General features: G+C 40.8%; 1 protein-coding gene and 2 pseudogenes across 2 annotated transcripts in view; all 3 read left to right on the forward strand.

The window, feature by feature from the left end:
- The window catches only part of BTBD8 (BTB domain containing 8), a 99799-nt gene that overhangs the window by 8403 nt on the left and 64626 nt on the right, over window positions 1-26770 (forward strand). For both annotated transcript variants that reach the window (XM_075558397.1, XM_075558389.1), the window contains exons 2-3: window positions 2013-2207; window positions 23422-23570. In XM_075558397.1, coding sequence (XP_075414512.1) covers window positions 2013-2207; window positions 23422-23570 — 344 coding nt within the window. The remainder of the gene's footprint in view (window positions 1-2012; window positions 2208-23421; window positions 23571-26770) is intronic.
- Window positions 15823-16849, forward strand: LOC142429119 (rab-3A-interacting protein pseudogene; annotated as a pseudogene).
- On the forward strand, window positions 16985-17731 carry LOC142429128 (rab-3A-interacting protein-like; annotated as a pseudogene).

The following is a 26770-nucleotide window of genomic DNA, read 5'->3' on the forward strand; positions in this document are numbered from 1 at the left end:
CTTCCTGTAGTCCAGCTTCTTGGGTTATTTGCTCATCACGCACATTGAATAAGTATAGTGAAAGGACACAGGCAGGACACATACCTTTTCAGATGGTAAACCATTTATCATTCCCTTGACCTGTTTGAACGATAACTACTCCTTGTTCTGTACAGTTTTAAATGAGCACAATCATCAAAAACCAAACCAAACTCAGCATCAACTGCTCCTGTGAGTTTCTAAGACTGTATTTTTTTTTTCTTTTGAGACTGTAATTCTTTACCAGAATAGATAGCCCAGTCATTCCCTTGAGGAGCGGCTAGTGGTTTCAAACATCAGACCTTGTGCTTAGCAGCCCAATATGTAATCACTGCAATACCAGGCTTCTTGAGTACAATTGAGTGTTCAGGAATTCCTATACGACATTTCTCTGTCAGTTTGTCGTACCATGTAGTTTGTATGTTGCTGTGATACATGAAGTTGTGCTACCAGTTTTTCAGGCAGCAGCAGCAGGGTCACTCAAGAAATATGGGAGACAGCTGCCTGGCTAACCTAGCATTGCAGGAGCATGTCAACAAGTTGCTCCCAGAAATTCCAGGTGGATTCAGAAGAAGCCGAGGAATGAGGGCTATCATTGCTGATGTCCATGGATCTTGACTGAGAGCAGACAATGCTTTCAGTCATTCCATCACTTGACACGTACGTGCCATCACTTAGTGGTACTTTGTGTCAGTACATAAGTAAAGGGATTTGAATGGGTTTTCCCCATGAGTTTATCATTTTAATAATAGATTTTATGAAAACCGGTTTCCATTGAACTGAGTACAGACGCATCTTCAAATGAACTTGAGTTTGTTTAAAAGTACTGTCACAGGAACTTACTTTTATTTTATGTTGCATCTCTAGTTTTAAAATCAATTTAAAAATCGCTATATATTTCTTGACCAAAGTATGATTCTTTTTTTATTGGTTCAGTATGGTTAATTCTACTTGTAGAATAGGGCTTGGGGGGAGTGGAATAGGACTCAAATGTCACATTCTTTTTTTCTTTTTAAGAACACACGGAGGCAGTTTATTCAGAACTTACTGTAGCAGGGGAGTCTGCCACCATCCTTTGCACGTGCATGAGATGCACAGGAGACAGAAGAGTGGCGAAGCTTTTCTTGGAAAAGGGATGAGGTTAGGCGTGCCTCCATTGGAGGCTGTTGCCACCTGAGCTGGAGGCCTGATTAGTAGGACAGAGTATTCTATAAGACTGATTCAGCACAACAACAAACTCACTGGCTTTGGGTTGACTGCATCTCCCAGAGACCTGGAAAACAGTCCAAGACTGACAGGATAGGGGAGCATTTTGCCCTTCTCTTGTCTGTCCTATGTTGGAAGTGGGACAAGTAGGGAAACTGACAGTTATTGATAATTTGGGTGTGATTTCTGCAGAGATTGAGATTGTGGTTTGACTTCATGGACTGGTTACTGCAGAGGCTGCGGGCCCAAATGTCACATTCCTGACAGCCAAGCTTGCATTTCAGACTCGGTATTTAGCACCAGAACAATGTGGGACAGTTTCTAATATGAATTGTCTATTGTTATAGCTAGTTTGTTGGTGTTTATTTTTTTCGCTCCAACCTTCGTAAGATTTTTTAAATACCATTTTCCACTATTTTATGACCATGTTATTCAGTATTCTGTTTTCAAAGTAAATCTAGACATGTAAAAAGGAAAACAACCGTGATAGCACAAAATAAGATTTATTTTTATTAAAGGCATTTAATAATAAAAGGTACTTTAAAAAGTCAGTTTTAGTGAAGTTGTATTCACTATAAATTTTAGGAAATTAGATGATAAGCCAATATTAATTTATTAAGTAGTGTTCCTTGGAATGAGCCGAGAATAAATTCATCTTTATATGAACTTGAGTTTGTATAAAAATGCCATCATATAAACATTTTTTTATGTTGCATCTATTTAAAAATTGATTTTAAAATAGGTATATATTTCTTGACCTGACTATCATTTTTTTTTATTCTCTACAGGCTTCTAAGGGAAGAAATTCATATGGATATCACTTTCTGTATAGGTTGTACTTTGTTCAAAGCACACAAAGCCATCCTTTTAGCACGAGTTCCCGACTTTTATTATCATACAATTGGGAAAACATCAAACAGTTCAACAAATCTTGAGCTTCTTGTGGAGAATGTTGAAGCTTCAGAATTTAAAACATTTTTGCAGTAAGTGCTTTATCTTTAATCTTTTCAACTTAAGTGTATTGTATAATTATTTCTTTTAAAACACATGTATATATTTGTGCTTTTGATTCTTATAGTTTCGTATCTTTTGATAACCCATAAAGGAAAATCCATTCACTTAAATCCCAAATTGCCTTGTCATTGTTGTTTTAAGTGCTGTTCAATTGATTCTTACTCATAACAATCTGAATGATCTTAGTCTACTGCATTAGTAGAAGCTGTTTATTAATATTAGAGGCTTAGCATTGGAATGGCTAAGTACTTAATGTTGGTAGAGGCTGATTACTAACTATACTGTAGTTGATTTTGCTCTCACTGCCGTCAAGGTGATTCCAACTCATAGCAACCTTATAGCACGAGGGAGGCTGCTCTTGTGAGTTTTTGAGACTGTAAGGGTTTATAGGAGTAGAAAATCACATCTTTCTTCTGCGGGGTGGCTGGTGTACTCGAACTGCTGACCTTGTGGGTTGGCAGCCCAATGCATAATCCACTACACCATCTGGAGTCCCTTGATTGATCTTGAGAGAGAATAAATGAATGGGGTGCTTTTGAGTAAACAAAATAAAAATCCCCATAACTGGACCAATTGGAAACATCATGATAAATGTAGAAAAGATTGAAGTTGTACATAATCAATGCTCATGGAAGAAGCAGTCAAGAAATAAAAAACAAGTTGCATTGGGTAAATCTGTACAAGACCTCTTTAAAAGTGTTAAAGATCAAGGATGGCTTTTGAGGACTAAGTACACTTGGCCCAAACCATGGTATTTGCAGTCACTTCATATGCATTTGAAAGGTGGACACTGAAGAAGGAAGACTGAAGAAGAATCATCAGGGAGTTTGAACTATGGTGCTGGGAAAGAATATTGAAATCATGGACTGGAAAAAGAAACCCCACAAAATCTTCATTGATTGAAATAAAGCCTCTCCTTAGATACAAGGAAAGTGAGACTTTGTCTCCGGTACTTTGGAAATATCAGGAACAATCAATCCCTGGAAAAGTAGAAGGGAAGCAAAAAAAGAGGAAGGCCCGTGACAAGTTGGACTGACACAGTGGCTGCAACAATAGGCTGAAACAACAATTGTGAGGATGGCACCGGACCAGGCAGTGTTTTGTTCTGATGTACATGGGGTCGCTATGAGTGAGGACACAACAGCTGTCCATGAACTTGATTGAACTACTCTGTGCCAGTCAACAGCAGCACTCTATTTGGAGCCAAATAATTCTTTGTTGTAGGGCCTACCCTGTGTGTTGTGGGATATTTGGCAGCATTCCCGACTCGGCCCACTAGATGTCAGTTGTATGCCTGAATAGTTAAGAATTTGATCTTGTCTAAGAGACAGCTGGGTTTTACCCTGTGCTCCTTGAAAGTAGTCTGCATTGTGCTTGATAAGAGTGTCATTTGGTAACTGTCTAGGAGTCTCTGGGTGGTACAGAAGTTTAGGCATTCTACCGCTAACCGAAAGATTGGTGGTTTGAAACTACCCAGAGGCGCCTTGGAAGAAACCTGGTGATCTGCTATTGAAAAGGCACACCGCGATATGGAATGTAGTTCACTCTGTAATATATGGGGTTGCCTTGAGTCAGAACTGACTCAACTGCAACCAGATTTAATATTTTTTATGACTATAAAGTATCATCTGGAGTCATGAATGGCAAAGCACTTAAGCACTCAGCTACTAGCCAAATCCACTCAGAGGCATCTTGGAAGAAAGTCCCGTGACCCATTTCTGAAAGACTCTAGGCACTGAAAGCCCTATGGAGTGCCCCTCTAGTCTGCAACACACGAGTGGACTCAACCTCAACGCAGGTGGTTTTGAAGTAATGTCTTACAGTTTTAATTTACAGTGCTCTGATTTCTAAAAATACTGGGTATCTTCCATGTGGCTATTTTTGTGTTGTTTTAGAGTACAATTTCATGTATAATTTTCTCATAAACCATTTTATTGGGGGCTCTTACAGATCTTATGATAATCCATACATCAATTGTATCAAGCACATTTGTACATATATTTCCATCATCATTTTAAAAACATTTTCTTTATTCTTGAGCCCTTGGAATCAACCACTCTTTATTCCCTCACTCCCCCACCCTCCGATCCTCATGACCCCTTGATAGATTATTTTTATTTTCGTATCTTACACCATCCGTGTCTCCCTTCACCCATGTTTCTGTTGTTTATCTCCTGGGCGTGGGTGTGTGGTTTACATCTGTGATCAGTTCCCCTTCTCCTCTTGGCCCCCCATCTTCCCCTACCCTCATGGTATTGCTGTTCCCATTATTGTTCCTGAGCGGTTTATCTGTCCTGGATTCCGTGTGTCAAAAGCTCTTATCAGTACCAGTGTACATGCTTTGGTCTAGCTGGATTTTTATGGTAGACTTAGACTTGAGGTCATAATAGTGGTAGGAGGAAGCATTAAATAAGAAGAATGTTGTATGTTTCATCGGTGCTTTACTGAACCCTGGCTGGTTCATCCGTTCCTTGTGACCCTTCTGTGAGGGGATGTTCAATTGTCTACAGATGGGCTTTAGGTCTCCACTCTGACCCAACCTGTTTTGCATTGATATGATTGTTTGCTTTGGGTCTTCTGATACCTGAGCCCACCGACACCTTGTGATCACACATGCTGGTGTGTTTCTTCCATGTGGGCATTGTTACTTCTCAGCTAGATTTCTGCTTGTTTAACTTTAAGCTTTTAAGACTCCAGATGCTATATTTTTTATCAGCCAGGCACCATCAGCTTTCTTCACTACATTTACTCATGCACCCATTTTAACTTTAGTAATCCTGTTCAGGAAGGTGAGCATCACAGAATGCCAGGTTATTTGAGGGAAATGTTCTTGCGTTCAGGGAGGACTTGAGTACAGGCCCAATATCTGTCTGCTGTCTTGGTATTTAACATATAAATATATGTACATAGACCTATATCCCTATTGTTAAATATTAATATATTTACATATATACATGGCTATATTTATACCTTTATAAATGTCTTTTGCCTCCTAGTTCTTTCCTCTATTTCCTTTTGATTACCTTCTGCCCCACCATCATGTTTTCCCTTCATTTGGCTCTGAGTAATACCTCTCAGCTACTTTGCACTTGATCAAACTCCACCAGGCGTTCTACACCCTCCTTACCATTGATTTTATATCTCTTCTTGTTCCCTTGTCCCTGGGTTTGTTGGCTTCCCCCTTTCTTTCCCTCACCTCCAACTCCCCCTCTCCCCTGTCCCCTGGAACTATCAGTCTCATTGTTTTCTCCTTGGGATTATTTATCTTGCCTATATAGATATAGATATGCTTATATATATGATTATATATAGCTAGGCATGTAAAAAAGGAGGAGGAGGAGGAGGAGGAGGAGGAGGAGGAGGAGAAGAAAGAAAGAAAGCCATCCTAAAAATAGTTCCAGGCTTGTTGCTGACCCTTATGAATGTTTTCCAATCAAGTCTGATGAGGTGCCCAGACCTGCCCTCTGAGTGTGCCGTCCAGTTGTTATGTCTTAAAAGGGAAGAAGACAGCACAAAGACATGGACACTGATCCAGATGAGGGAGGCCATTACCACAAGGTTGTGATGGCATCAGGGGATTCATAGGCAGGATCCAAGTTAAATAAGACAAGGAACAGAAGAAACACACGCATCCGTGATTGCTGTTAGATCAGTCCACCACAGTTCTAGGGAGACTATAAAAGTGGGAATAGGACTATGATTGGGACACGTATACTATGTTAGATAGCAGAGCTTACAGGATTGGTTCAGAGCCTTCCAACCAAGACAATCAGGGCACAACTAATAGGGCATGACTAAAGACCGTGTGACCCCAGTACCAACCCCATATTGTGGTCTCCATCTAGGACTCCCAGGCAAGCCCCTAAGAGAGCCTGCCCCTCCCTGGGCTGGCTGGAGAAGGGTACAGATAGATAATGCACTTTCCAGTGCACTCTACCTGAGGGCAAGGCTGTCTGTAGGATGTTAATGATCAGAAGGAATTCTTTGGTGCCTTAATTCAAACAGGGACTATACAAATGGATTTTGGGTTTTCACTGTCATCCATAGCCTTCTGCCAGTGGGTTGCTCAGAATTTAAGCTCTAATACAGTGTCTTCTGTGGAGATCTATCATTCTTACTTTTTTGGGGACTTGTACAACTCTTTTCACAATCCATACACCCATCCATTGTGTCAAGCACTTTTGTATATTTGTTTCCCTCATCATTCTCAAAACATTTGTTTTCTACTTGAGCCCTTGGTATCAGCTCCTCATTTCCCCCCTCCCTCCCCATCCCCCATCCCCCATGAACCCATGATAATTTATAAATTATTATTATTTTGTCATAGCTTACACCGTCTGACATCGCTGTTCACCCATTTCTCCATTGTCCGTCCCCCAGGGAGGAGGTTATATGTAGATCCTTGTAATCTGTTCCCCCTTTCTCCCTCACCTTCCCTCCACCCTCCCAGTATCACCACTATCACCACTGGACCTGAGGGGTTCATCTCTCCTGGATTCCCTGTGTTTCCATTTCCTATCTGTACCAGTGTACATCCTCCATTCCAGCCGGATTTGTAAGGTAGAATTGGGATCATGATAGTGGAAGGGGGGGAAGCATTCAAGAACTAGAGGAAACTTGTATTTTTCATCATTGCTACACTGTACCCTGACTGGCTCATCTCCTCCCCGCGGCCCTTCTGCAAGGGGATGTCCAATATCCCACAGATGGGCCCTGGGTCCCCACTCTGCATTCCCCGTCATTCATAGTATTATGATTTTTTTTGGTCTTTATTGCCTGATTCTTGATCCTGTCGACACCTTGTGATCTCTCAGGCTGGTGTGCTTCTTCCATGTGGGCTTTGTTGTTTCTCAGTTAGATGGCCACTTGTTTATCTTCCAGTCTCCAGTCCTAGAGTCTAGGACCCCAGACTCTATATCTTTTGATAGTGGGGCACCATCAGCTTTCTTCACCACATTTGCTTATGCACCTGCTTTGTCTTCAGCAATTGTGTCGGGATAGGCTGGTGTGCTTCTTCCATGTGGACTTTGTTGTTTCTCAGCTAGATGGCCACCTGTTTATTTTCAAGCCTTTTAGAACCAGGATGCTATATCTTTTGATAGCTGGGCACCATCAGATTTCTTCACCACAGTTGCTTATGCACCCGCTTTGTCTTCAGCGATCGAGTTAGGACAGGCTGGTGTGCTTCTTCCATGTGGGTTTTGTTGTTTCTCAGCTAGATGGCATTCATACTTTTATACATTTCTTTCTCATAGAGGTAATTTTTACAGAAATAGATTACCAGGCTTTTCTCTCATGACACTCTTGGTTAAATTTGAGCCTGCAGCCTTTCAGGTAGCCCAATACAAACTATACTACCCAAGAACCTTTCTTTTGGTCCACTTTAAATTGGATGACTTGTCTTTTTATTGTTGAGTTGTAAAAGTTCTTTAGATACTCTAGATACTTAACCCTTATCAAATATATATTTGCAAGTATTTTTCCCTTTCTGTGCATTGTAATTTTACCTTCATACTGTGAAGTATGGCATTAAAGTTTTAATTAGATGTCTACTTTGTCTATTGTTTCTTTTGTTGCTTGTACTTCTGGTATTCGATCTTAGAAGCCATTACCTAATCCAGAATCACCAAGGTTTACTCTTATATTTTCTTTTCCCCCTCTATCTTTTCTTTTAAGAGTTTTATAATAATATAGCTTTAGTACTCACATTTTGTTCCGTGATACATTTGAGTAAATTTTTATGTCCAACTTCATTATTTTACATGTGGACATCTAGCTGTCCCAGTACCATTTGTTGCAGAGACTGTCCTTTCACCGTGGGGTTGTCTTGTTACTTGTATTGGACCGAATTTTCTAGAGAAACAAAACCAGTGGCACTCATATATGTTTACAAGATAACTTTATATCAAAGAAAATTTTTACATGAAGACACTGGCCCAGCCAAGTTCAACTCAAGTCCGTGGGTCAGATGCTAGCTGGAGATACTCAGACTCATGGAGCTGAAGGTGGGAAACCAGAGGATGGGGTGCAGAATTGTGTGGTTCCAGGGTTCACAGTGACACAGTGGGGCACCCACAGATTCGGGCTCGGCAAGTGGCATGGGCTTCAGGCCCCAGACCTGAGTGAGACTCAGGGCCGTCAAGCAGGACGGTAAAAGCCAAGAGAGTGCTCAGTCCCCTCAGTGTCTCTCTTTTTTTTTAAGAGGCCATACTTCGAAGGCGGCAGCACCAGACTGTGTTTTGATCGACAACTGGGATTCCACACTTGCTGCCACAAGTTGACTTAAAATCTAACCATCACAACACCCTTGTCACAAATTACTTGACCATCGATGTTAGGTTTTATTTCCATTGATTTATATGTCTATCCTTATGCCAGTGCCAGGGATCATTTATGACTTATGTGAAAGATTAACGTTGGATATTTGTGTTTTTATGTCCTGGATCTTAGGTATTTTTCAGATAATTAGTCTTTTGTTCACTTGCTGACATTCTTTTTTTTTTTCCTATCGTCAAAATCAGGTTTTAAAAAGTTATACTGATTTTAATGAAGAAATTTTTGTTTAATTAACATTCAAGTATACTTTTGTAGTTTTTAATAAAGTGAGCAGCTGTGTTGTCATGATGAAAAACAAATTCTGGTGCCCCTTCCTTGGTCTTTTTATCCCAATGCACCTTTCCATTGAAAAAACAAACAAACAAACAAACACAAAAACAAAACTTCTTCATAATAAGCCCCCAATATCATCATGCATCCTTTGAGAAAATCTATCAAGATCACCCCTTGGGAATTCCCCAAAATTGGTGCTATACACATTGATACAGATAAGAGCTCTCGACACATGGAATTCAGGACAGATAAAAATCCTCAGGACCAGTAGTGATATCATGAGGGTTGGGGGAAAGGAGGGTGGATATATAGCCCACCCTCCAGGGGCACAAATAACAGAAATGTGGGTAAAGGGAGACAATAGACAGTGTAAGACACGAAATAACAATAACATATAATTGATCAAGGATTCACGAGGATGGGGGAGGGAGGGGAAAAAAGAGGAGCTGATACCAAGGGCTCAAGTAGAAAAAAAAAATGTTGGGGAAATGTTGATGGCAACCAGTGTACAAATGTGCTTAATACAATTGAATGATGAATCATCATAAGATTTTGTAAGAGCTCCCCAATAAAATTATCAATAAAAAAAGAAAGAAAGAAAAGCTGGTGTTATAACCTTCTGAGCCTGACCTCTCTGCTGTGAATTTAATTGGCCCAATAGATCCCTTCAGAAGTCATTGTTGTGTAAAAGCACCCTAATGCGACTAAGACATGTTTTACTGAAAGGACTTGTCTTCTACTATTCACTGATCAAAAGACAGGTTTAAGTACCGTATATACTCGTGTATAAGCCGAGTTTTTCAGCACAAAAATGTGCTGAAAAACTCCGCTGACACTCCGCTGATACTACAGGGTTTTGAATGTTTGTTTACTCACATCTAACCATTCAGAACCGTCCTATGACATGGACGGCTCCAATTCACAGAAGCACCCGTAATGATACACTTACGCCAGCCGCTGAACTGGTAAGGATGTGTCTGTGGCTGTGACTCCCCACCCTCCTCCCGGCTAACACGTCGCAGGAGGCGGGTGGGGGGGGCATTACCATGAAAGTTCTTTTTCAAAGTCTTGCTTTTTTATCCTATTAGAAATGGATACTCTTGAACCAAAACAAAAATGCTGGTCATATGAGGCTGGTTTCAACATGAAGGTTGTGTCAAGAGCAGAAGAGAGCAATAACAGTATTGCAAGTAGGGAATTCTGTGTTGACGAAAAGCAAGTGAGGAAGTGGCGGAAAATGAAGGCTGACGGGACAGATCCCAAAAGCTAAAAAAGCTCGTCTTGGGTTAACGTCTTTTTATGGGGCTCTAGAGAGGGAATTGCATAAACGGGTTATGGAGTGTCATCAAAATGATTACTGCGTAACACACATGGGAATCCACGTACGTGCTCTACAAATGGCTAAGGATGACAAATATAAAGCACCAGGCATTGAAAAAATTGCTGTGTCAACAAGATGGTGTACCCACTTCATGAATAGGTTTGGCCTATTGTGTTTGAGACAAAGAACAAAGATTTCCCAGAAATTACCATAAGACCTTGAAGAAAAAAGTATGTCATTCCAGTCATTTATTATAAAACAAAGAAGGATTTATAATTATGACCTGGTAGATATTGGGAATATGGATGAAACTACCATGACATTTAATCTTCCAAGCAACAGAACTGTGGCAAGTTTAGGAGAAAAAAATCATTTTTCTCAAAGCCACAGGAAATGAAAAAAAAAACACTTTACAGTTGTTCTATCATGTTTGGCTAATGGAACTAAGCCGCATCCTGTCATTATTTTTAAAAGAAAGACCTTGGCTAAAAAGATCAATTTCCTAACAAGAATTACTGTGCATGCACATGTTAAAGGCTGGATGGATGAAGACGGAACAAAAAAATGGCTGGAAGAAATTTAAAACTGACGACCAGGAGCAGCCTTAAAGAAAAAGCCATTGTTACTTGTTTGGGATATGTTCAGAGCCCACCTGTTGGATGACATAAAAAAAATGGCAAAGTCTAGTAAAGTTACTTTAGCCGTTATATCAGGTGGGCTTACATCTGTACTGCAGCCTCTGGATGTATCTTTGAATAAGCCTTTTAAAGACTGCGAAGGATGTGGCATGAATGGAAGACATCTGGTCAAGCCCGACTAACAAAAGGAGGCAATCTCATGAAGCCTGACATAGAGTTAATAGCAAAGTGGGTTCGAGATGCATGGGAAGACATTCCAGAAGACATGGTGCGATGTGCCTTCTAGAAATGTAGTATTAGTAATGCTATGGATGGCAGTGAAGACTGCACTTTGTATGAAAATGACAGCAGTGATGGTGATGACAGCAATCTCAGTGAGGATAGCGTCTATGATGACCTCACACCAGCTGAAGCTCTGCAATGGGATATGGATGATGATGAGGAATCCAGTTTCAAAAGATTTTAACTCTACATTTTAGCATGGTTGCTGATTGAGCTCAGGGAATAGTACTCTTAAGGTATCATTGTTGATGCCTTATTGTTTTTGTTGAACCTATTTTCCACTTACTGTGCTGGTTTACTAATGTCGAATGACTTGTCCTTTAATTTATGTTTTTTATTTAAAATAAATACTTAAATTCATTACCCCACTGATGTCTCAATTTTTAGTAATTTTATTTTCATTTGTTTTGATTATTGAAACTCACCAATAGCTCCTGCATTTTCCACGCTAGGCTTATACTCGAGTCAATCAGTTTTTCTGGTTTCCCGGGTAATAATTAGGTACCTTGACTTATACTCAGGTCAGCTTATATTCGAGTATATACGGTCGTTTTATTTGGAATAAACTTGTACATCTATGAACTGGTATCCTGTAGCAGTATTTTTTTTTTTTTACTTACCCTAGTGTAGAACAAGAAAGTTGGAGTAAAGGCTTTTGTGTTTCATAACACTTCAGTGTGCTTTCTCTTCAGCACTGAATCACATTCTGCTATATCATGTATGTCTGTGGTTCCATAGCTCCTTGAGATGAATTGTCTTATTGATGGCATCATCTCAGCAGGTACCTCATGCAGAGTCTAGGACATTAAATGTGCTTGTGATACTGCTCCTGCAGGATTATGATGAAGTTAATGAGATGGGAGGGTGATAGTGTGAAAAACTGGTAAGGTTAAAATTTGTTAATAAAACTTCTGATAAAGTAGACTGTAAAATGTTTTACTGTATGGAATTTAGTCCTTTTAAGTCTCTTCAATTCATATCCTTCCTCCTAAGAAACCAGTAGAATCGAGATAGTGTTTTTTGGATTACTTAATGTAGAGTTGTTTGCATAGCTTTTGTTTGTATTTATTTAAAACTTTTTATTGTGATTTGGTTGAAAGTTTATGGAGCAAATTGGTCTTCCATTTAACAGTTCCTGCATACTTTGATGACTCTGATTATAATTTCAGCAATGTAACAGCACTCTTCCCACTTCCTGTGTTTATTTACATTCATCCTTCTTTCCTATCCCTTCCTGCATTCTGAGCTTTATCCCTGGATAAAAGCTGCACTTTAGATTTCATGTGGTTGATTGTTCTAAGGATTCATACCTCCGTAGTGTCTGTGTTTACCTTACAAGCCAAGCTATTGCTTGGCTGGAAGGTAAGCTACACCTGTGAGTTCGGGTGTCTAAGGGCCAGTGTCAGGCTTCCATCAGTCTCTATCAGGCCAGGAAACCTGGGACTTTTGACGATTTTGAGTTTTGTTCACATTTTTCTCCCACTGGATCCAGGACCTCCTATTGTGATCCCTTTGAAAAGTTGTTCTCTAGAGAATGACCTCCGAGGTGGCTAAAGTGATTGGCAGAGGGAAGCATTGCTTGCTTCATGACTGCATCATTAAAACTCAACTCTGGATCATCAAAATCCTGGAGTTTTCCAAGAAGATTTATACTCGTATAGTTGTATGTGTGTGTGTGTGCATGCACATGTGATCATGTGTATAGAAGAGGGAAAGGAGAACCTTTGAAATTTCATATCAATAACTGGAAGATGGTAGGTTCACGTGTTCCTCCTGATAGATGAGCACTGTACTGAGGATTCGGCTTTCCCTGAAGCATTTGGAGATGGGAGCTGTTTTCCCTCATTTGCCTCCTAAGCTGAGGAGCTGTGGGGGTGTCGATGGTGCTTGGCTGCTAACTGAAAGATGAGTGGTGTGAACCACCACCCACTCCACAGGAGCAAAGACCTATGATTTGTTCTGGTAAAAACCACAGCCTAGCAATTCCTCTGTGGGAATTTTACTTTGCGTTGCTGTGAGTTGAAATTGATTCAATGGCGCACGATGACAACGGCCTCGTTTACTCCTAGGGCTGGCAGTGGGTGACATAGCTTCGAGATAATCCTCTCCTCCCTAATCCTTGTTGAACAATCTCATCCTACCAGTCTATTACCATTGACTGTCGTCTGTAGGCCACCCCAGATCAGCTCTCATTCCTCAAAGACTTCAGTTGTTGACTTTTGTCATTTCTCACTTACCGGTTTCATTGTTTCTTGGTAATTACGATAGTCATGCACGTGTTTCCAGTACCCTGGCCTCTCGGTTTCTTGAATTCTCATCTTTAATAATGTTGTCCTACCTCAGCAGTTCTATCCATGTCAAATCCTAACATCTAACATTGTCTGTAACTGAAACGAACCCTCTGTAATCTCCACCCCAAGTGTCTCACTTCCTAAGCCTTACCTCCAGTCTTTTTGCCTACTCACTTCTACAGCTCCAGTAACTCATCAGCCCCCCCAGGAATGCTGAACCCTCACGACCAATTAAACTGACTATATATTTTTATTCTCTTTATCTTCTTATGCCCTCATTTTCCTTCTTACTCAGCAAAAGCTCCTTGGTCCATCACTGTACCACTCTATTTATATGCGGATATGGCCCCTCCCCCCATTCCCCTCTGAATTTGTGGTATTTGCTTGTCAAACCCCAAGCTCTTTTATCCAGCTCACTAAGATGCTAGCACTTTATATGCATGACCCTGAACTTCAAACAGGCACTCTGTGCTGACATCAGTCATAAGTACATGCAATCATACTATACTTCCTTACTCTTGTTTTCCTAGAACAATGCTCTTCCATGCTTCTCAAGGACTATTTTATACCTGTCTTCCCTTAGACTTCAAGTGGCGTCTCCCATTCTCATTCTTACTTAATGATCTTGCTTTCTATTTCAGTAAAAAATCATAGATCTCTGCAGAGAATGTCCATCAGCTTCTATATCCATTCAGTTGCTTGAATATGCACCTGTGCGCTGTAGTCTCTCCTGTTTCTATTGACGACCTGTGACTGCTTTTGACGTCAACCCTTCCATTTCACCAGATTTTATCCCACTCCTTGTCTCCTGTTTAGGTACATTGCTCAAGCAATTTTCTGCTTTTCCACAAAAAAAGAGTTTTCTCACTCTTTCCATCAGCATATACACCTTTTTTTTCTTCACCTAAAAAACTTCTCTGTCAGTTGTCGCACTATGGTGACTTACTTGTGGCTACAACGCAGCAAGCTACCTGTTACCACCGGGTCTCGCTAGGCAGGGCTGAGACACAAAGACAGCGACTGGATCAGAGTGAAAGGGGAACGCTTCACTTTGGTAGGTCAAGCAAGGAGCGAGCCGGGACTAGAGTCACCAAGGGCAAGCTCCTGAAAATGAGAGTATACAGTTTTATATGTGAATCCAGGAAGGAAATTGAGGGGAATACTAATATGTAACAGGAATGGTTGTAAATATCCGTTAGGGTGGGGTTATAATCCTTGATAAGATACCTTATTGGGCCTTTCACTGTCAAACGTCTTTGAGTCGGTCTTGTGTGTTGTTGTAGTGACTTGGTTCCTTGCTCTAAGTACTTGTCCTCTAAGGTGACCCAAATGTTGTGACTGTCATTTTACTCACGTGTGGCAAGCCAGGTCTGGTCATGGCCAACACTTACTTACTGTAGTGGTATACTTTTCTGGGAGGAAAGGGCAGCAAAGGAGACAGCCTATCAGAAAGGAAAGTACAGCTTAATTCTGGACAGTATATGAGGTTTATATAGCTCAAATTGGGACAACTTCTCAATCCTAAGGACAGGCTCCTTGGGCAAGCTGTGGCATTTACAATGGTGCATAGGACTAAGCAGGTTGAAGAGTGATCAGCTGAAATTGATCAAACCTGCTGTCAAGATGCCTTGGTAACTACTGGCAACTGAAATAGGAAAATTGGAAGCAAAGAGAAAGGATCATGAAAATATGGTTCATGATAAAATTTTGCAAGACCAATGACGTCTTCATTGAAGATACCTTTTTCAGTAGCATAAATGATGACTATATACTTGGAAGTCACTAGATGAAATATGTAGGAATCCAGTTAACTACATCTATGGGGAAAGTAGATATTATCACACACAAAAAGTCCAGGAACCAACTGTGGATCAGACTATCAATTGCTCTTATGGAAGCTCGGGTTAAAACTAAAAATTAAGAAATTAAAACAAGTCTTCATAAACCAAAATATAACCATGAGTGTATCCCACCGGAATTTAAAGGACATCTCAAGGACAGCTTTGACAGAGTCCTCTACTCACCGAAGACCTGACAAAGTGTGGGATGATATCAAGTAGGTCAGACACGAAGAAAGCAAAAGGTCATTAAAAGGACAGGAGAGAAAGGAGAGGTCAAAGTTGGTGCTAGAAGAGATTTGAAACTTGCTCTTGAACATAAAATAGCTAAAGCAAATAGAAGACATTATGAAGTAAAAGAGCTGAACAGAGAATTTCAAAGGGAAGCTTAAGAAAAATGGAAAGTATTACAATGAAATATGCTAAGACTTGGAGTTAGAAAAGTAAAATAGAGCAGTGAGCCCACCAAAACAGAGTCACAGGGCTAGGTGGCTGTCTCCCGTCGCCCCCAGTTGCCTTAGGGTGCACTCTCTGCAGCTCTGTACATCTCTGAGCACAGGCAGTGACCGCGGTGTGCTCTGTTATCTTATGATGAACCCTTTGCTATGGCTAATGCCCCCTTGGGAGGTTTCCATGAAGTAAACCTTGCTTCACCCACTTCTCCAGACCTCCTTAGTGTGTAAGAAGCTGGAACCCAAGAGCAGACTACCTCATGAAGAGTCATCTACTGACCTCATCCTTCACCTCTGTGCTCAGCCCCTATCCAGGCGAATGCATTGGCTGTTTCTTACCTCCCTACACAGCCTGTGTATTCATCCCCCAGACGTGTACACTCTGCAGAATCATCTGGTATCAGCATCCATGGTACAGACCAGCATCTTGTTCTACCTCTGAAGTCATGACGGGTTAACAAAATTAGCTACGAGAAAGAACAACTAACGCAGAGGGGAAGTGTTTACAGGGTGCCACAGTGATAGAAGCTGTGATGACAGGATGATATTTTGGGGCTGAGTACTGTCCCATTTACCGTGCCCATCTGTTGTGGAAGTCAGAGAAAAGCGGTATGAAAGACTAAAAGAAGAATTCACCAAAGCTCAGAAGGAACTGAAGTTCCAGGATGAAGAATGTGACAGACTTTCTAAAGTACGAGATCCACTTGGACGGGACGTGGAGGAACTCACAGCTAGTCTTTTCGAGGAACCTCCTCAGATGGTGAGAGGAGCAAACGTCAAGCAGGCAACAGCAGAAAGACAGCGAAAGGAAACACAAGGGGAAATTGACACACTTGAAGCTGAAATAGCAGCACTGGAGACACTTGTGTTGCCCAGTTCTCCAACATCGTCACACAATACCTCTGCCAGGTGGGAAGCGACTCAGCAGGCCGGAGATCCGGAGCAGAGCTCTTGTCTTCTCTTGGCTGTGGACCCCGAGGTGAGTCCAAGGACATCCTCAGCCGGTGGCAGCAAGGTGGTCAAACTGCTCATCCTTGCACCCCTTTCCAGCCCCAGACACCAGAAATACAGCCAGTGGCACCCCAAACAAACAAACAGAATTATGTATGAACTTTATCATTTCTCTGTACTGATCCTCAAAACAGCTACTAAAATAGCAGTTACCAAAATAAATAAATAGATAAATAAAATTACTTATAACAACTTTTATATAAATACATGCTTATAACAGGAGCTTTACAGAAAACAAAAAATAAATAAAAATTAACAACTAAAAGGGGGCATGCAGGAAATAAAAGTATAAGCAGTGTTATTTATGGGCGGCAGTCATCAGGATCTCAGTCTGACACCGCCAAGTAAACGACTGCAAAGAGGCCGACTGGTGTGTGTATAATGGATTTAGACCTTGGAAGGATGAGCAGACAATGGGCAGAACTTGCCCTTTCTTAGACAAATTCTATCAGGAAGATTTATTTCCATGTTTAACATTCTCAAAAAGGGAGTTGGGCCTGTGAGGGGGCGGCAAAGGACGAGGAGCTGACACCAAGGGCTAATAGAAAATTAATATGTAGAAAATAGTGATGGCCACATATGTACAAATGTGCTTGACATAATTGATGTATGGGTTATTACAAGAGCTGTAAGAGTCCTTAATAAAATGCTTAATTTTTTTTTAAACAGTGACTTGGTTTCAGCTGTTTCTCAAGGCTGTGGAAAGCAATAAGCCAGTGGGGTTGCAGCCTGTTTGATTTGTGAGAGCTTTGGCAGTTGAATGTGGAGGACTGAAAAAAATATGTGCTCTCTCTGGGAGAGTCAGTCCTATAAACACACAATCAAGTATTACTACATTTCTCCTTTTTGTGCTAACAGGAGCGCTCCTAAGTGTAACTCTTAACTTGCATTCGATACATTCAGCAAGGACTGGTAAAACAGCAGGATGTTGATCATGTTTTGGAAAGTTATGCAGTTGAGAAAAGAGATGCCATTGGCCAAGCTGGGATATTTCAAAGAGGAACTGCAATGTTCTCTGCTTGGCCTCTCATGCATGGGCCTCCCTGAATAACTGGAAAATGGCTGAATATTTTTATGGATACATGATATTCCAAGGTGTGGTGGGCCCAGGATTTTTTCACTCTTTTGAAAATTACACTAAGAAAGACTATGATTTGTTATAAGCTCACCTATGCTGTGTTTGCTTAATCTGTAGTTGAAGAATACATTAAGAAGAATTATTACAGGTGTACAAGTTATTGTAATTTATAGTTGAAAAAAGCTAAGTAAATACATATTATATTGGAAAAAAGTTTAAAAACTTGCTTAGCATATCTCAAGCTAAAAGAAATGAATTTAAAAAATCAAGCCTTGAGTTGCAATATTGACATATTCTGTTGGAAAAATTTCATAGAGACCTTATAGGACAGGGTAGAACTACCCTCCCCCAGTGACTTTCCAAGACTATAACTTTCTGAGAGTCGAAAGCCTTGTCTTTCTCCTGAGGAGAAGCTGGTGGATTTGAATTGCTGACCTTATGGTTAGTAGTAGCCCAATGCATACCCACTACGCCACCATGGGCTGTCCTTGAAAAGGGCATCATGCTTGGTAAAGTAGGTCAGTGAAAAAGAGCAAGATCCCCAAGGAGATGGGTTGGCACAGTGGCTGCAACAATGGGCTTAGACATACGGATGATGAGCAGTAAGGCACATGAACAGTTTTGAGTGGCTGTGAGTCAGAGCTGACTTTATGGCACTGATAACCACAGCATCTAACTACAGTGATGTGTGTGTGTGTATTTTAATGTGCTCATTAACCATCTGTAACAACAACATACAAGGGGGTACACCCCCCAAAACAGAAAATGCTCCCCTGGGTGGAGCTTTCATAGCACGAATTGTTCCTGCTAGGTGAGCATCTAGCAATTTGCTCTGAGATAGTGCACCCAGTGGCATCGCTTGGGAAGGTTCTCTCTGGTCACAGTGAATTTTTTTTGGAAAAGCAGTTTCGCTAGAACCTCTTTTTTTGTGATGACCAATTTAAGAGAACAGCCTGCAGCTGGGAAGTTTTGTTTCCCGCTCAGGAAACACAGCTTGATGTTGAAACAGCTTACAAGGTTATCACTATGGGAAAAACTCAAGTTTACGAGTGGTTTTCTCATTTCATAAACGGTGGAATGTCAGTCAATTGATGACAAACCTCATTGTGGACATCCGTCAACTTCCCCAACAGATGAAAATGTTAACAAAGCCGTGCACTTGTGCTCAAAGGCTGACAACAGACCATTGAAGAGCTGGGGAAGTTATCAGGACCATCTTGGAGCTCGGTTCAGTGAATTTTAATGGAAGATTTGGGAATGTGAAGGTTTGCCACGAAGTTTGTGCCTCAAGTTCTGACTGGGCAGCAAAAAGAGCTGTGCTTTGAAAAACACAGCTCCAAAGCAACCCAGACTTTGTCCAAGGTCACTCCTGGTGATGAGCCATGCTGCTATTCTTTTTGGGGGGGGGGGTTTGGGAGGGGGTGTGTTGGGGTATGGGAGGACGCTATTCTTACCACCTGTTAAAGCAAACATCAGTCAAGCCAGCAGAAGATGCCATCATCACCTTGTCCCCAAAAAGCTCATCAAGTGAAGTCAAAGATCAAGACGATGCTCATTTGTTTCTTTGATGTGAGGGGCATAGTGGAGTTCATACCACCAGGGGAGACTTTTAATCAAACTTTCTTTTTAGAGGTTCTCCAAAGATTGCCTAAAAGTGTGCAAGAAAAAAGGCCTGATTTATGACAGATGCAGGACTGGTTTGGGCACCATCACACTGCACCTGCTCATACAACCATCTCAGTATGCCAGTTTTGGGCAAATAACAGCAGGCCTCTCTTGCCCCACACCTTGTTTACCTGACATTGTTCCCTGCAACTTCTTTTTGTTTCCAAGAATGAAGAGGGCCATGAAAGGACAGCAATTGGTGGATATAGAAGAGGTGAAGACAAAAATCAGGGAGGTGCTGTCAGCCAAACAAATGAGTTTGAAAAGTGTTGCCAAGCATGGAATCGCAGATTTGACTAATGCATTAAGTATAATGGAGAGTACTTTGAAGGTGATAATGTTGTTTTGTAAAAAAATTTAAATTCATAGCTCTCATTTTTAGTACCCCTACATATCTATAGAAATTCCTATTTCTTTGCCCATTTTTCAATTGGGTTGCTTTATTCTTTCAGTTCTTGTGTTTCAGTAGTTTAGAAAATGTTCTGGGTATTATTGTGGTTGCTCAGGGCTCCTGGCAGTTCCTTGTGAGTTTGAAATTTTACTTTTCCATTTCTTTGAAAAAAGTTGTTGGAATTTTGTTTGATCTGTTTTTAATGTTATTGCTTTAGATCAGTGGTTCTCAGCCTTCCTAATGCCGTGACCCTTTAATAGAGTTCCTCATGTTTCATGACCCCCAACCATGATGTTATTTTTTTTGCTTCTTTATCACTGTAATTTTGCTACTGTTATGAATCGGGCGACCCCTGTGAAAGGGGTCGCAACCGACAGGTGGAGAACTGCTGCTTTAGACCGTATTTACAACCTAGCAATATTAAACTTCCTAATCCATGGATGTAGAATGTCTTTTGATTTATTTAGGTCTTCTTTGATTTCTTTCAGCAATATTTTAGGATTTCCAGTGTATCAATCTTTTACCTCCCTGGTTAAATTTATCCCCAGGTATTTACTGTTTTAGATAAGAATATAGTTAAGGTTGTTTTCTTGATTGCTCTTTCAGACTCTTCATTGCTGCTGTACAGAAAAATGACTGGTTCTTGTGTGTGCGCTGACCTTGCCTCTGCAGTTTTGTTGAATTCCTTACTAACTCTAGTAGTGTTCTGGTAAATTCTTGCTATTGTCTGTACTGTTTACCGAACCTGCAGCTTCTCTGATGCTTTGTCCCACATACTCATTGATTAAGTGTGACGAGAGACTACTACCCCGACACACCTCCTTTCTGATCAGAAGCCAAGCAGTATTCCCTGGTTCTTTCTGTTCAGACAACTGCCTCTTGATCCATGAGCAGGTTGTGCATGAGCACAATGCAGTCTTCTGGAATTCCCATTCTGCTCAAGGCTCTCCATGGTTCATTGTGGTCCACACAGTCGATGCCTTTGCGTAGTCAGTAAAACACAAGGAACCATCTTTCTGGTGTTCTTTGCTTTCAGCCAAGACCCATCAGATGTCAGTAATGATGTCCCTTGTTCCACCTCTTCTGAATCTGGCCTGATTTCCTGGCAGCTCCCAATCAGTGTACTCTTGCAACCATTGTTGGATCTTCAACAACATTTTACTTGTGTGTAATATCAATGGTATTTTTGTATCATTTGTGCATGCTGTTGGGTCACCTTTCTTTGGAATGGGTACAAAGGTGGATGAATCTCTTCCAATCAGTTGACCAGGTACATGTATTTCCAAATTTGCTGGCATAAATGAGTATTTCCAGAGTCTCATGAGTTTGTTGAAGCATTTCAGTGGGTATCCCATCAATTCCTTGAGCTTCGTTTTTGCCTTCTACCATCAGTACAGCTTGTATATCTTTCCTCAGTACCATTGATTCTTGATCATCTATGGTAGTTGGACTGGAGGAAGGCTTATTAACAACCTGCAATATTTACATGACACAACCATGCTGGCTAAAAGTGAGAGGACTTGAAGCATTCACTCATGAGGATCAAGGACTGCACCCTTCAGTATGGATTACAACTCAGTGTAAAGGAAGCCAAAATCTTCATAACTGGGCCAATAGACAACATCGTGATAAACAGAAAAGATTGAAGTGTCAGGGATTTCATCTTGCTTGGATCTACAATCAGTGCTCATGAAAGCCACAGTCAAGAGGTCAAATGACACATTGCATTAAACCAGCAGTTCTTAACCTGTGGGTCACCACCCCTTTGGGGTTCAAACAACCCTTTCACAGGGATCACCCAATTCATAACAGTAGCAAAATGACAGTTAGGAAGTATCAATGAAAATAATTTGATGGTTGGGGTCACTATAACCTGAGGAACTGGATGGAAGGTTAGGAAGGTTGAGAACCCCTGCACTAGATAAATCTGCACAAGACCTCTTGAAAGTGATGAAGGTAAGGAAGGGTGTTAAAAGGGTGTCACTTGAAGGACTCGGCCATGGTATCTTCAGTGGCCCCATATGCATATGAAAGTTAGACATTGAGTAAGGAAGACTTTAGAAGAATAGATGCATTTGGATTATGGTGTAGGTGAAGTATATTGGAAGTACCCTGGACTACCAAAAGAGCCTACAAATCTGTCTTGGAAGAAGTACGGGCAGCATGCTCCTTAGAGGCAAGGCTAGAGAGACTGTGTGTCATGGACTTCGGACATGTTGTCAGGAGAGACCAGTGCCTGGCAAAGGACATCATGTTTGGTACAGTGGAGGAGCACAGAAAAAGAGGAAGATCCCCACCAAACTGGATTGACCCAGTGTCTGCAACAATGGACTCAATCGTAAGAAGACCGGTGAGGATGAGGCAGGACTCAGTGTTGCTTCGTTCTTCTGTTCCTAGGGTGGCCAAAAGTCGGGACCCACTCAGTAGCACCTAGCAACAAAGAGCTGGCACCAAGGGCTCAACAGAAAGTGTCTAGAAGAGAATGAGGGTGACGTGTACAAACATGCCTGCTTCCGTTGATGTGTGGATTGTGATAAGAGTTGTCTGAATACCCAATAAAATGATCTAAAAAAAGAAAAGAAGGGATTTTACTTCCTTCTTTCTGATTTATATGCCTTTGATTTCTTCTGCTTTGTCGAGAACATCCACACAGTACTCACAGAGATGAAGACCGGTATCCTTGTTCCTCATCCTCGGGGGAAAGCTTTCAGTGTTCTTCACTGAGTGTGATAAAAGCTACGTGTTTTTTATAAATGCTTTTTGCCATGTTGAGTTGTTCTTATACACCTGATTTCTTGGTTTTATTTGTTTTTAATCATGAAAGGGTATTAGAATTTGTCAAATGCCCTTTCTGCATTAGTTAAGTTGATCATGTGGCTCTTTTCTTGCATTCTATTAATATGCTATATCATGTTGGTTGATTTTCCTGTGTGCCCAGCCTCATATTGCTGGGTCATGGTGCAGAATCCTTTTAATTTGTTGGACTTGGCTTGTTACTATTTTAAAGATTTTCACGTGTATATTCATAAAGGGATATTGATCTATAGTTGTCCCCCCTCCGCCCCCATGTGTTATCTTCATCTGGCTTTCGTGTCACTGGAATGCTAGCCTCACAGGCTGAGTTAGAAGAGACTCCCTCCACCTGTGTATTTGTTTCCAAGAGGGTGAGAATATTGATTTTAATCTTTCTGTAAATATTTGTTAGAATTTAACAATGAAGCCCATTGATTGTGGACTTTTGTTTTTGGAGGTTTTTTGGACTGTGGGTTCAATCTCATCACCTGTTAAAAGACGAGATATTCAATTTCTTCTTGCATCATTTTTGTTACTCTGTTTATTTCTTTGTCCTTTTCACCTAGGATATCTAAATATTCATTTTATAAACTTATAACATTAACATAACTTATTATGTTTTAACATTAGATCATTTGTAGGCTACTTTTCAGTTTTTCAGGCATTTCGAGTTGACTTTTTCCCAATTAGTACTGGGTTTAAAAAGTTTTGGTAGTATGGAATTTTAATACATGACAGCAGCATGTTGGGAGTGTTGTTTTTAGAAATCATCAGTGTTGTATTTTAATTATGTATATTACATTTTACCTTCTAGGAGTGTGTATTCATCAAACAGACACATGAAGTATGAAGAGGAACTTCTTATGAAAAAGATACTGGAGAGTGGGTTACCACCAAAGAAGCCCGACTTAAATCTTGAAAAATGTATGGATAACGATGGAAGATCATCTATAGAATTCTTAGGTAAAAAATTACATGACCGTTCCCTTCTGAAGAGTAACGTTTCAGAGGATAGCAATATTAGAGAGAACAGTTTAATATCTACAGGGGAGCTATTTTGTAATGGGCTTTTATAACACTTTACAGCCATGAAAGTAATTATGTAGTGATAGTTGTTAGAAAGCACACTTCGTAATCCTGCTCTACTTGTTTATTTTTCTATAAGCATGGGAAAACAGAAACGCTAGTATAGTCAACTCCAGGTTTCCCCACGTAATTGGAAATGGGGTTATTATGAATAAATCCATGTAAGATTCTCACTTCTGTTTTTAACCATTTAAGCTTCCACATGTTATCAGCCCTTTTTGTAATCTACACCTGTAGAGAGGCTTCAGCAGACCATTTAGAGTCTGTTCTGTTAAAACATAGTATGGTTTCATTTTGTGGGGAAAAGGAATTAAAATTTTCCACCATCTTTTTTGTTTATTTTTTAATTACATTTTCCCAACCATCTTTTAAGCCCTGAACATATATGCATTCCTAAACAAAAAAATCACCATGCAGCACAAATCACCAGTATGTGAAAACTTTGTCATGACATGTAATAAGACACGAACCAAGGTAACATAGTTTTACATATGTTAAATAGTTACAGACATAAATTGTACAGTCAGTATGGGGCTTTATCTGGAAAAAGCCTAGCTTATGGAAGTGGGCATTGGAAGAATAGTAGTGTGTGAATTGGTAGAAGGAAGTGTATAAGTATATAGATAAAAATATACATCTAATAGAGAGCTCTTTCGAAGCAAAGACTTTGACTCACGTATTTCAACACGTTGGTAGGAAGGACCAGTCCCTGGGAAAGGACTCTTGCTTAGTAAAATAGATCATCATTGAAATGAGGAAGACTGACGCAGGATAGATTGACCCAGTATGTTGAGGATGGCGGAGGACAGATAGTGTTTCATTCTGTTGCACACAGCGTCACGCTGAGTTACAACCGACTTGACTAACAACAATAGATATTCTTATCAGAAACACAAGGCTTCTAGATCAGGAAACAGCCTCTCATAACCTCGCTTTGCAAGGTGCTGAGGCCATGCAGTGAGGGCTGGTATTGCCGTGCATGTGCAGGCGGCTTGCACGCTGGCAAGAGAACTAAGACCAAACGTAACTGCCATCGAGTTGATTCCACTATTAGAGACTCTAGAACTTCTCCTTTGGGTTTCTGAACTAAATCTTTATCGGAGCACACAGCCTCGTCTTTCTCCCTCGGAGCAGGTAGTGGGTTTAAAACATCAACCTTGTGATTAACAGTCCAATGCTTAACTTCGTGTTTCACCAGCAGTCCTCACTGTAGTAGAGAAATCCCTAAATTAGGAGACTCTCAATCTTGTTAAAGCTGCTGACATATCTGCCCATCATCCCCCTACTTTGCTTTGGAAAGAGAAGGAATTGTCTCTGGAGGAGAGTTAAGTCTCAATCTCCCCACCTTGTAATGTGAGGAAATGGCTCTAAGGGAGGTGCTTGAGTATTTCCGGAGCAGGATAGTGTCCCTGCCTCCCCTAGCATGCCTGCTGTTCAGTTATCCTTCACCAGGTTTGCCAGTGCTCTGCTCAGAAATACAAAAATACTCACAGAAAATGGTCTCCCCACTGCTGGCTATCGGAAATCAGATGGAAATTTATAACGTCAGATGTGAATGGGTGCAGCTCGTTACACATGCTGTGAACCTAGGTATCTGCATGATGTTTGAAAGGGGGGGGGGGGGGGTGTGCGCACGTATTTTGTGTATTCTCAGGTGACTTGGTTCAGATGGGCACATTTTCCTGCATTAACCTGGTGTTTCCCATACATGGAATTACACATAACCAAAAGCAAAATCTATATTATGCTCAAATTGTTCCCTAATGAGACCTGGTGGTGCTATCAGGTAAGGGTTGGGCTGCCAAGTGCAAGGTCCAGTTTAAGCCCACCAGTCACTCCATGGCAGAAAGATGAGCCTGCCTGCTTCCCTGCAGATGTACAATCCTGGAGACCTTATTTAGGGTCACTGTGAGTTGAAAATGTCTGTAGGGCAAGGTTTTTTGTTTGTTTGCTTTCTGTTGTTGCTTGTATTGGATCTAATTCATGTTTTCATAAGAAGTATTACAGCAAAATTAACTACATATGAAAGTGCCTTAGGGATCTTATTATTGTTGTTTAGTATAACAACAATAATAACAACTAACTTGATTTTAAAGATCAGTTTGATTCCTTTTATATTATATTCCTAGTGTCTCCTTAAGGCAAATGAATGAACACACATGTTAGATTCTGAGATAAATCTAGTTATATATTTTTATCTCATTTTCTCTCAAATAAGCCTTGGAGGAAAGCTGTCCCAGACTGATTTTATAGATGAGGACTCTAAGATTCAGAGACCCTCCCTGGGCCACACAAAGCAATTGGCAGCGCTAGTGTTTGGTGCCTGTTTTTCCTGCCTCTCTTTAGAGCGCTGCCATGCCCCCGCCACAGTTCGTTCAAGAGGCTGGATGGTTGTGAATTCAACTGCTCATCAGACTGCTTACTCTGAATTCCAGGGAAAGCTGTTGTGTTCACCACTCATGCTCCAGGTGCCAGATTAATGCCAGTATACTTCGTGCCCATATCTTCCAGCCCGTTTTGCATATTGTCAATGCTGCCTTCCCTGAAACTCCTCTAGTTCCTCCGGATTTTCCTTGTCCTCACTCTTCAGCCTTCTTCACTGGCTCCTCTCTCTGTTTCTGAAATAATTGGAACTATCCTCTTTTTCCCCTACTGACTAGACATCTGCTTAAACATGCCTTCACCCACTCACTCCATGTCATGGAGCAGATGCTGACTCACAGCAACGCAGTGGGTCTCTAAGACTGTAACTCTTTATGGGAGTAGTAAACCCCGTCTTTCTCTGACAGACTGCCTGTGGTTTCAAACTGATGATCTTGCTGATCGCAGCCCGACTCATAACCGCTACACCACCAGGCTCCTTAAACATGCCTTAAATATATAAAATTTGTTTGTTCTACATTGACCTCATTATCCTTCTCGCCAAACTTTTTCTTCTCTTAAGCCCTGTAGCCATTTGTTCATTCACCCTCTTTCTACTCATTTCCTCTCTTATATCCTTCATACCATGTTGATGCCCAGATTTACTGATTTATCTCACAAATACCCTTAAATTCATCTCTTTATTTTCCAATTTC

This window comes from Tenrec ecaudatus, chromosome 1 (assembly GCF_050624435.1).
Source record: "Tenrec ecaudatus isolate mTenEca1 chromosome 1, mTenEca1.hap1, whole genome shotgun sequence".
NCBI classification, from domain to species: domain Eukaryota; kingdom Metazoa; phylum Chordata; class Mammalia; order Afrosoricida; family Tenrecidae; genus Tenrec; species Tenrec ecaudatus.